At 26.8% G+C, this 12,944-nt stretch overlaps 1 protein-coding gene across 1 annotated transcript; it reads right to left on the bottom strand.

Moving 5' to 3' along the window:
* Positions 1-6,772: 6,772 nt before the first annotated feature.
* On the bottom strand, positions 6,773-8,371 carry LOC142524595 (UDP-glycosyltransferase 76B1-like). The gene is made up of 2 exons (XM_075628628.1): positions 7,813-8,371; positions 6,773-7,724 (listed from the first exon to the last, which is right to left on the bottom strand). The coding sequence occupies exons 1-2, from the start codon at positions 8,285-8,287 to the stop codon at positions 6,832-6,834; spliced, it is 1,368 nt and encodes a 455-aa protein (XP_075484743.1). The 5' UTR covers positions 8,288-8,371; the 3' UTR covers positions 6,773-6,831.
* Positions 8,372-12,944: the final 4,573 nt, after the last annotated feature.

Genomic DNA, 12,944 nt, shown 5'->3' with positions numbered 1-12,944 from the left:
TATAAATACAAATAAAATGTCATGGCGTTATTGTTATGATTGAGTAATATTTGATAATATATAAATATGAGGAGACTTAAATAAAATAGAATCTATGAGAGTAATTAAAACAATCAATCATTTCAAAATTAGTGGGAAAAAAACTAATGAAAATATTGTTTGATTTTCTACATATTTCTTTCTCATTTAGCAGCTGTACAACAATATTTTTCTAGTATCATATCATCCGATGTATTTGGATGAACGATTCATTTGTCCACATTTTTATAGTTACTTCTGATTCAAATTTATTAATTTTTTTATTAATATTATTTAAATTCACAATTAAATTTAGGTTTATTTATTATATTTGTTCACGCATTTAGAAATTAATAGTTTGACAAAATAAATTTAAAATTTTGATTAAATATAATTTTATTTTCAATTCAAATAGTTTTATTTAATTTAAAAGTAATAATGATTATTTTCATTTTTTATTTTTTCATTTGTCAATATTTAATTTAGAATTTATTTGAATGACTCTTCATTCAAAGCACTCAGATACTTTATCATGGGTCCTTCATATATGTAATTTTTTGAAGTGTTTTTTAAAAAAATCTAATTACATTAAAATTTATTTTTAATAATTCATTGAATGTATTCAAATGATAGTGAAATAGCACAATAAATAACATAATTAATTTAAGTTAGAATTTAAATGAAAGTCCAATAAAATTATTAAAATGAAAAAAATAATTAATATTAATATTAAGTAAATTTAATATTATTTTTTAAAAAAAAATTAGCTCAAACATTTAAGAACATGGAGAAGAAAGTCAAAACTACAAAATCATAACCATAAAATGTGGTTTATTAGTATTAATTATTAATTAATAGACTAAATGTGAAATTACCACATATGTTACCTAATAATGAAAATAAGTAAACATGTGAAGGGTAATAATGTCCGTTCACAATAAGAAAATTTTTCTACTATCCACACTTTTATATATAATAGAAAAAGACACGTGCAACGCACGTGGAAACACATTTCTATTGTTGATAAATGTTGTTAAAGAAATGAGTTAAAGAAGAGATTATAAGTTTGCAAATAATTAATGATTTTCATCTATTTTATTTAGTCAAACAGTAAAATTCAATGTAATATAATTTAACAAAAGTATTAAAATAAATATGAGATAAAGAAAAAATATAATATATAGTGTTGATCACATTATTTTACTACTATTTATTTAATTCAAGAAAAATAAAAATATAACGTAGATAATGCATTCTAAAACTTAAATCAAAAAATTGTGTCAACATTTTCTTCTTTTATATTTTGGAATTTTCTATCTTTCACGAGTTTTTCCTTTTTCATTCGCCCTTTCTTCTTCATGAAAGAAGCAATATTATCATCATCTTCAATAACTATTCTTGTGGTGTTATCGCCATCAATCATTTGCATTTTCATATCTTTATTCTTTGATGATTTTTTTCTTGGACGACCTCTTTTTTTTGTATTTTTTTATGCTGAAAATCTTTCCTTGCAGGAGAAGCTATAATTTCATCATCCTTAATCTCCGTATTTGTATTGTTGTGGTCTTCTATTATTTGTATGCCAATATCGTTAATGATATTTGTTGGAGATCCTCTTTTCTTTTTAATATCTTCTTGTTCGAAATCTATAGATCTCTTTTTGCTTGCAACGTTTTTGTTGTTGAAAATTGTGCTTGGATTTTGAATGCCTTCAATTACAAATGCTAATGTTCCGTCTTTTATTTCAACCGACTTGTCCATTTTGAGAAGAAATGTATATTCTTCTCTATTTGGTGTCTCTAAATGCTTGTAGTATATTGAAGTGTTGTCATCCTGTAGAAAAAGAATATTATTATTAGTAAATGGTAATTATATATATTCTTTGGGAAAAAAAAATCATTATTTGTATACCTTAGTGATGGAATCGATATAATCTTCAACGCTGCAGCCAATAAAAACATTTGCGACATTTCCGAACAATGTAACACTTGCAGTGGCAGTGCCATAATTTACGCTCATCGTTATTCTATATCTACAATAACAATTTAATGTAAGACATTATTATCAACTCATGTAAACTTATAAATATAATGTTTAAATGTAATTTTACCTTGACACAATACTGATATTGAAGTCTATGCAGTTATTACAACTCCGGGTTTTCATTGTTTTGTTGACTGATTTTGAGCAATTACTACATGCTTCGTACCATGGATTCGCCTTATTTTCTACCTCATATATGTATGCCTTGAAGCAATAGAATTTGTTCTGTATTTGTCAATAAATGAGATACATAACGTCAAATTAAATATCAATTTTTTATTCCCTATCTAATTTTTTTATTAAAATGTCATTAATAAAATATTTGCTCCATTGAATAAATATTCGAAAAAATAATTGTGAAGTAATAAAAATAAGTTGAATAATAAATTATACGTAACCTTTGGTAGAATATTAATCTGATCGAGAATTTGCCTCAAAGTAATTTCTTCAGCATCTTTAATTTGATGTGTCATCCATAATTCTTCTAGACTTCTTTCTTTGAAGTTGTTACCTAACCTGTAGTAGAATGATTAACATAAAGATATTTACAAACTTGAATAGTAAAAAGAAATAATATCAATATTATAGTTTTGTTAAAAACAATCGAAAATAATAATACCATATATTTATTGTTTCTTTTTCTATGCAAGATGGATTTGTGAACATTGTTGTTGTTGTTGTTGATTTGAACTGAAACTTTCCTATTATCAGTCATAAGAATAAGTAGTGAGTAATGCTAATGAATAATTTTTGTAAATATTGATTATAAAATTTTTAAAAAATTTACCTTCAAATATATGTCTTTTCAAGTTACAAAAAGCTATAACCGGTTTATCCATCTCTATCTCTTGTAAAAATAGTCCTTTGTTAATAGCAAGATCATCCCATAAAGTAATTGTCATAGTATCTAGCCTTTAAGAAGAGGGAAAAATAGTTAAAATCAATAAAAATATATTTATCCAATCATATATCGTCAAATTTTAATACTAAAATAAGGCTTTGAAAAATATTAGTTTGCTTTTTCTTTTTTATGAAGACATAAAGATAGAATAAATAGTCACGAAGGATTTATAAGTACTATCTCTCTTCTATATCCGATGATGTTCATATACTTTTTGTGAAATTTATTAAGCTGTCGAACTTCCTTCAGAACACCAATTATATCTGCAAAATTTTTACAACATGTGATAATTTCATTACATAAATCTAGAAAGTTTTTATTGTTCGCATAAATCGATACCTATATCTTCATTAGTATGTGATTCTCTGCTTGCATCATCGAACATTGTAAATTCAGAAGTCACATTGGAACAAGTGAATTGAGTTTGTAGTTCGTCAATTGTCGTCTTCGTTTGGAAAATCAATTCTATCCGTTTGTTGACATTTGGATAGTTGTTGTTGACTTCTTGAATAATTGGATCGGAGATGATGTAAGTTTTGTTTATCTTCAACTGATCTTGAAAAAAATCTATTGTGTTCGAAAACATTATTCCATGTATTTTTGTTCCCTTCAATGAAAACGGAATATGTTTATTTAATTATTATAACAACAATTTAAATATAGATGAATATGGATAAGAAGAAAGTACCTCTTCGTCCACAAAGATCAGTTTTCTTATAGGCTTCGAATTTGATTTGGCGGGTATTTGGCTTCCCTGTCGTATTACTTTAACCTTTATGGAAGCATTGTTTTGACTTGGTTGCAACGAGATGACCTAACATATGTGCAAGGTGTCCATTCGAACTATATGATTTTGTACTCTTTAATTGGCACGACACAAAAAATTTTGAGAATGAAATATATTAAACAAAAATAATTTAAATAAATAATAAGTATATTGAAAATAATAGAAATTGATAGATACTGGTCTTACCACATTGTGATTGAAATATAATTGGAATAATGTTTTCGAACACAATAGATTTTTTTCAAGATCAGTTGAAGATAAACAAAACTTACATCATCTCCGATCCAATTATTTAAGAAGTCAACAACAACTATCCAAATGTCAACAAACGGATAGAATTGATTTTCCAAACGAAGCCGACAATTGACGAACTACAAACTCAATTCACTTGTTCCAATGTGACTTCTGAATTTACAATGTTCGATGATGCAAGCAGAGAATCACATACTAATGAAGATAGGTATCGATTTATGCGAACAATAAAAACTTTCTAGATTTATGTAATGAAATTATCACATGTTGTAAAAATTTTGCAGATATAATTGGTGTTCTGAAGGAAGTTCGACAACTTAATAAATTTCACAAAAAAGATATGAACATCATCGGATATAGAAGAGAGATAGTACTTATAAATCCTTCGTGAGTATTTATTCTATCTTTATGTCTTCATAAAAAAGAAAAAGCAAACTAATATTTTTCGAAGCCTTATTTTAGTATTAAAATTTTACGATATATGATTGAATAAATATATTTTTACTGATTTTAACTATTATTCCCTCTTCTTAAAGGCTAGATACTATAACAATTACTTTATGGGATGATCTTGCTATTAACGAAGGACTATTTTTACTAGAGATAGAGATGGATAAACCGGTTATAGCTTTCTGTAACTTGAAAAGACATATATTTGAAGGTAAATTTTTAAAAAAATTTATAATCAATATTTACAAAAATTATTCATTAGCATTACTCACTACTTCTTCTTATGACTGATAATAGGAAAGTTTCAGTTCAAATCAACAACAACAACAACAATGTTCGCAAATCCATCTTGCATAGAAAAAGAAACAATAAATATATGGTATTATTATTTTCGATTGTTTTTAACAAAACTATAATATTGATATTATTTCTTTTTACTATTCAAGTTTGTAAATATCTTTATGTTAATCATCCTACTATAGGTTATGTAACAACTTCAAAGAAAGAAGTCTTGAAGAATTATGGATGACACATCAAATTAAAGATGCTGAAGAAATTACTTTGAGGCAAATTCTCGATTAGATTAATATTCTACCAAAGGTTACGTATCATTTATTATTCAATTTATTTTTATTACTTCACAATTATTTTTTCGAATATTTATTCAATGGAGCAAATATTTTATTAATGACATTTAAAAAAAATATTAGATAGGGAATCAAAAATTGATATTTAATTTGACGTTATGTATCTCACTTATTAACAAATACAGAACAAATTCTATTGCTTCAAGGCATACATATATGAGGTAGAAAATAAGGTGAATCCATGGTACGAAGCATGTAGTAATTGCTCAAAATCAGTCAACAAAACAATGAAAACCCGGAGCTGTAATAACTGCATAGACTTCAATATCAGTATTGTGTCAATGTAAAATTACATTTAATTTTTGCGATCAATAAAATATTGAATGTATAAATTATTTTTCATCAGTATTATGGCATAGATTAGTATGATAAAAATAAAATATTTGGGTTTAGGTAGAAAAAAAAAATCCAATTATATATATACATACCATGATGAAAAAATATATTATTCCATATGCAAAATGATCAAAGAAAATTTTAAAGTGTGAAACTTTAGATAGCTTTTGAAAAATTGCACAAACTTTGTACTGCACAACATTTCTACCCCAAATTGTATGATTTTTTTCTCCTCCACAGAAAAACAGAGAAAAATTCAACTGTCGGTCTTTCCAGGAATTTTTGCACAGAAACAGGGTGACTAACATCAAGAAAATCGAAATAACCCCCTCAACAATTGGTACCAAAAGTCGAGCTAAATTGAGAGGTTAAAAACTCACTCACCGGCAGCCTATGAAACTCGAGCTAGGGCAAGATTTCGAACTCCAAATGCCTTGAAAAGTCAAGTCCAAGCAACGGCGGAGGCCCGGTCCGGTGGATGACGGCGGAAGAACGATCGGCAGAAGAACAGTCGTCGACAAAGTTGCGAAATACCCCTCAATATCGGTATCAATAGAACGATTATGATGAGATTTTTTCGAATATGTATTTTTTTCTAAATTTTGACGACATACGGCGACAAACCGGCGACTGGCGGCAAAGGATTTAGAATTGTATGGAGAGAAGATTTTAACGGGGAGGAAAGTTTTATCGGAGAGAGAGTGAAGATAATAATAAGAGAGATAAATGATTTTTTTAAAATTACAAAAACATTTATTCAATCAAATTTAATTTTTTATTTTCAACAAATACGTTGATATCTGTGGGAATAATTATTTTCATTTTATCTATAACCAAATAATAAATATAATAATAATAATAATCAAAGTATTTTGGCATTTTTAGAAAAAAATATGTTAACTTTAGGTTTAATAATAAAAATAAAAATATTTTAATTAATATTTCAATCAAGCTTGTTTTTTTTATTTTCAACAAACATGTAGATTTTCGTCGGAAAAAATACGTTCACTTTATCTATAACTAAATAAAAAATTTATAATAATAAAAATCAAAGTATTCATAGAAAAAAATATGTTCTCAAATTTGATGTTTATCCAACAAACACGTATTTTTACAATTTTGACCTTATCATTATAATTGATTTTACTAAAACATCCTTATTAAATTACTCAAGTGTGTACAAAACAAGGACAAAGTTGACAATACACAATGAAAAACTTTGACCATGGTTCACATTTTTATAATATGTATATATATATATATATATTATATATATAAATATAAATATATAAAGAAAGAAGATTGATATTGATATGTCACATACTCTCAAACGAAGCATTTGAGCTAGGTGCATCTGCATAATGGCTTGTTATCCAACAAATATAGCAGTTAAAAATCTAAAGACCAGCAGATCTAAACGAAGAGATCAAATCAGATAAAGCATTTAGATATTGGCTTGAAAAACCATCTGTTTTCAAGGAAACATCTATTTTCTCCTTCAAACACAAGAGTCTCTCTCTTATTTCCTGGCCTTCTGTGTCAAGCATTATTTTTCGGATTGCTGATTCTATCTCCTCTCTTTTCAACTCATTTTCCAATTTGATCCCAAGTTTCCAGGCGTCATTTACGTATCGAGAATTCACTGTCTGATCTCCGAAAAAGGACGAGCAAATCATCGGAACACCTTCACATATACTCTCAAGAACAGAGTTCCATCCACTGTGAGTCCAAAATCCACCAACGGCAGGATGAGATAGCACTTCTTGCTGAGGTGCCCATTTAACAATGTATCCTCTTTGACTAGTAACCTCCATGAATTCATTAGGCAACCATTCGAGCCATTCCGAACCTTGGACTAATCCAGGCCTGACCACCCACAAGAATGGCTGCTTGCTATTTGCCAGACCCCAGGTCACTTCTCTTGCACTATTTTCATCCATTGCTGCTAGACTCCCGAAGCTAACATAAAGAACAGAATGTGGTTTTTGGGTATCCAGCCAGGAAATGGAGCCTCTGTCCTGTGTCAACAAACTGCTTGACGCTGCCGAAAAGAATTTGTGAAACGGGCCTATTAAAAACGTGGGCATGCGAAAATGGTCGTGGAGATTGGCGAGATTTGGCTCTTCAAGATCTTGGAAGGTGTTGAAAATGAGGCCCGATGCCATCTTTGTTCCTTCTACCATATTGCGTATGATCTTCAATGCATGATTCGGGTCCGGTCTTTGAACTGATGGGATGTCTTTTACTCTAAGCGGTGGTAGCTCAGGAACTGGATCCTCCCTTCTGGAATCTGATCAACAAAGGGTCAATCTTTTCTCGGACAATATTCATACTCTCAAATTCAGTTAAAATAAGCCCAAGAAATTTATAAAACATACCAAGATTGTTATTAGAGTAGTATCCTTTTTCCTGAAGAAGAGGAAGGGTGGCAAAGGCTAAAAAGGAACAAATACTACTGGTCCTGAACACAATCCTTGGTATCCCAAGATTCTCCACCACATCTTTGGAGCAATACATCATAGCATCGGTAATTATACATGCAATATCATTATGGGTTGATAATAACTTCCGCAAGCACTCGCGAGCGGGCCCGATGCAGTCGGTGTTGAGGAGATGGAGGACATGCAGAATTTCATGTACGGATGCTTGATCTTCCGTTAATCCGTCGGGGATAAGGTGAAACGTGAAGTGAGGATACTTTAATGGATCCGGAGAGTGGAACTGAGTGTGTATGATGGAGATTGTGAAGCCTCTGGAGTGGAGTATGTTGGCTAGCTGTATCATCGGGTTTATGTGGCCTTGAAATGGTAGCGGGAAGAGGATTATTCTGCATGCTTTGCTTGGATTCTCCATGGAAACACAGTCCTCGAGCTTTTTTTACACGGAAGACAGTAGACAACGGAGTAATGTTAGAAAAAATAATTTGTAATCATCGCTGGAAGAATGTCATTTCGGTCATTCATGTTCGTAAATTTGGTCCCCATTCGTCGCCAATATTATAATATTTCTTCGAACTTTGATTTTTTGTTATTTCTCCACGATAGTGATGTATGCAATAGTATTACAATATAAAAATGAGCTTTAATTGTCAGAAGATTAAAAAATATAAGATTAATATTAAAATATATCCATACAAATTGATCAAAATGCAAAAGATAAACACACAAAACAAAAAAATTGATTGTGTGTTATTTGCTGAAAGATGTTTATGGCCTTATATATATAATACTAGAAAAATGTACGTGCAACGTACGTAAAAATCTAAACTGTTGAAAATATATGTACGAAATTTTGATAATATTTAAATGAATTAAAACATGGTTAATAACATTTATCAACTGAAACAAACTAAGCCATAAAAAATAAAAAATCATGACCATAGACGGTATATGAATCAGATAAATTATCTTATCCACTTGACACACTTTTCAATATGCTTCTTAGTTGATTTTGACAACTCAACAACTCTTTGTCGTAGTTTGTTATAATATGCATATAACTATTTTGGTATGTTCAGCAAGTATCTGATCGTCTTTAACATCTATTATGTTATTTACAATCTTTATCGGGGATCTGACATGCTCGTAGTTTGCTTCTTTATCACGCCATTTTTTCTGTTTTCTACATTGTTTTTATCTGATAATCTTATTTTCCCGACTATTTTTTTATTGTTAAATGATTTTTCCGCTTTTGACAATCATCAGCTATAACTCTTAAAAAAAATTGCTTTTTCTCGTGATAAGTTTTCGCTTGTGACTAAAAATATGTATAACATATATATTCTTCAACAACATAACCAATGAATGATGTTGCACCTTCTTCAAATATTGTGATATTTGTGATATCATTTTTATATATTTAGTATCAATATTATCAACATATAGCTATAAGGTTAATAAAATTTTAACAACTATTTCTCAATCACTGTGAGAAAAATACTTGAAATCTCTTCAAATGACTATATCTTAGAATTGTGTCCTCATTTAATTTGACGCAATTGAAGAAAGTCATCTTGATCGTCATTTTTTGGAAGCTTTGAAATAATGATTGTGTGCATCATGTCATGAGGATGATATAGTTTCAATCTCATTTGTTGCGTTTAGAACATAATATTATATTATTCATTGAAACTAAACAAATTTTCTTCTATCGAGTTTATATTTTGTTTTATAATATTTTATATCTTGTGGAACGATATATAAAATTAATTATTGTATTTTAAAAATCTTGAGAAGAGATACGAATAATGTAATTAAGATATGCATATGAGATATCATTCAAATATATGTCAAAGTATTTGTCTCATTCAATATCTCATGATTCTCATCTAATAATATAACCATTTAGATTTCATGAGCATTTTATGATAGTCAAAATTAATTTGATGAAATATTGTAGAATTTTATTTGAATTTCAATATTTGGCTAAGTGAATTTATTTGACGAGGGGTTTTCTATGCTACCATCATATATGTTATGAATTAGCTGGTTAGACACTTTGACTAAAAAAAGAGACAAAAACAATCTTGTTGTCACCTCGAAATATATCGAGATAATATTGGAGGAAGTCACACAATTTTTCTTAAACCATAGAAAAATATTAGGCATGTGTTAACTTGTGATATAATAAAAATTTAGAATCATGCATAATCATTGAATTAGAACAAAATCGCATGACAAAAATCTACTGGATATTATATATTTTAATAATTTATCTATATTTGTCGTTCACCTAGAGGACTCTTAGACCTACCAAATTTTGTAGTTCACATATTATTTTCATAATAAATAATATTACAAAAATAATATAAGCAAATACATAAAAACTCAAACTAAAATGCCTTCTATCAATCTAAATAATAAAAATTGATTAGAGAATATAATAATGTCGTAAAAATTTTAAATATTGATTTATAGACAGAAGTTTGGAAATACATTTGCCCCAATAAATAAAAAATATTATCTCTTGATATTCTGAGACATAAGGTAAAAACGAAGAAATATTTCAAATTTTTTAATATTTTCTAAGTCACTTCAAACCAGGTAATCTAAGCAAACAGAAAACATGCATTATGTGTTTAAAAATTAACAAAATATCTCAACAATAAAAAATTGAAAAATAACCATTTTTGTTGGATATTTGATTTTGTTTTCTCTTTTCTTTGTGCAAACAAACAAATCACATAAACAATCCAAACACAATTACATGATTAATACAAATGACATATAACAATCAAACATGTTAATGCTAGGGTAAAAAAACTCCTCTAATTGCAATTGCCCCAATAAATAAAAAATATTATCTCTTGATATTCTGATACATAAGATAAAAACGAAGAAATATTTCAATTTTTTTAATATTTTCTAAGTCACTTCAAACCAAGTAATCTAAGCAAACGGAAAACATGCATTATGTGTTTAAAAATTAACAAAATATCTCAACAATAAAAAATTGAAAAATAACCATTTTTGTTGGATATTTGATTTTGTTCTCTCTTTTCTTTGTGCAAACAAACAAATCACATAAACAATCCAAACACAATTACATGATCAATACAAATGACATATAACAATCAAACATGTTAACGCTAGGGTAAAAAAACTCATCTCATTGCAAGAATACAAAATGGTCAAATGGAGCATATTATTTAGTAATATTTATTTAGCATCATTTATAAAAAAATTGACTAAATATTTATTAATAATTTATTTTTATTCAATCCGACTCATCTCCCTTTGTCTTCCTATTATTATTTGACGGCAATGTATAAATTTAAGTAATTAAAATTAAATTTAAAAGTAAATTAAAATAATAATTAGTTTGATTGAGTTAAATACACTATTAATGATCTTATTAAACTAAGATAAAAAATGACTTAAGTAACACCATTAACATGACAAATTGTAAAACAAAAAAAATAATATAATAGTAAGCTCACAAATGAAAGTCATATATTTAATAGATTAATAGATAATGTATTATTTAGTAATATGTATTTAGCATCATATATTGAAAATTAATTAAATAACTTAAATGTTTGCAATGAAATCACTTACATACAAATATTTTTTATCAATCACGTATTTTTGTTGATACATAAGTAATCTAAATATATCTACATTCTAAATGGGAAAAAAAATGTGTTATATGACCTTAATATTTATTAATAATTTAATTTTATTTAATCACACTCATCTCTATTCGTCTTCTCATTATTACCTTAATGTTCGTAATACTAACAATTTATAACATTATGATAGTGATTTTCTGTGAATTTGATCTCGAATGTGAATTGTAGATATATTTAGATTCACAATTCACATTCATATATTTATGTAGATATAGATTATTATTAAAAATATATATGAAAAAGAAAACATGTATTAATTTATGTAAATTTTAAATTTAAAAATAAAAATGTATTAATGATTATTATTAAAAGAATATATGAAAAAGAAAACATGTATTAATGATTATTATTAAATGAAGGTAAGGATAATAGAGATATAGATATAGAATATTATTAAAAGAATATATGAAAAAGGTAAATTTTAAATTTAAAAATAAAAATGTATTAATGATTATTATTAAAAGAATATATGAAAAAAAATAAAAATGTATTAATTATTATTAAAAGAATATATGAAAAAGAAAATATGTATTAATTATTATTATTAAATGAAGGTAACGATATTTATGTAAATTCACAATTCACATTCATATATTTATATAGATATAGATTTAAATTTAAAAATAAAAATGTATTAATGATTATTATTAAAAGAATATGTGAAAAAAAACATGTATTAATGATTATTATTAAATGAAGGTAAGGATAATAGAGATATAGATATAGAATATTATTAAAAGAATATATAAAAAAGGTAAATTTTAAATTTAAAAATAAAAATGTATTAATGATTATTATTAAAAGAATATATGGAAAAAAATAAAAATGTATTAATGATTATTATTAAAAGAATATATGAAAAAGAAAACATGTATTAATGATTATTATTAAATGAAGGTAATGATATTTATGTAAATTCACAATTCACATTCATATATTTATATAGATATAGATATAGATAGATTATAGTACATGTGCGTTATACGTGAGTAACGAACGAGGATGTACTATGTAATATGTATGACTCTAAATTATACAATGAATATAGAACTATAATTTATTTCACACCTAGTTCAATAGCAAATATTATTCTATAATTTATCTATTATTTTAAACAACCATGATTTGTTCAATCATTTTTTGTTTGGTTTTCACTTTTTTTTTCATCTTTTGTTGTTGTTGTTCCTTATCCAGTTAAATTATGCAATTCTTTCATCATATCTGGTGTGCAGAAGTTTTTTTGTCTTCTTGAATTTGATGTTGTGTGAGAACCCCAAATTTTGGGAGTGCGATTTTGAAATATAAACATGTATAAGAATTTATTTTCGAGTTATAATAAATTCGAAAATATTATAATACATGGTATTGAAAATTCCAAGT

The sequence above is a fragment of the Primulina tabacum genome, chromosome 14 (assembly GCF_025594145.1).
Source record: "Primulina tabacum isolate GXHZ01 chromosome 14, ASM2559414v2, whole genome shotgun sequence".
Lineage (NCBI taxonomy): Eukaryota > Viridiplantae > Streptophyta > Magnoliopsida > Lamiales > Gesneriaceae > Primulina > Primulina tabacum.
The sequence above is the reverse complement of the archived record's forward strand: the minus strand, read 5'-3'. Positions and strand labels throughout refer to the sequence as shown.

Bases quoted from the DNA above. Each gene is read 5' to 3' on its own strand.
- LOC142524595 (XM_075628628.1), bottom strand. From the start codon at position 8,287: ATGGAGAATCCAAGCAAAGCATGCAGAATAATCCTCTTCCCGCTACCA. The intron at 7,725-7,812 runs GTATGTTTTATA...TTTGTTGATCAG, and splicing joins CTACTCTAATAACAATCTTG to ATTCCAGAAGGGAGGATCCA.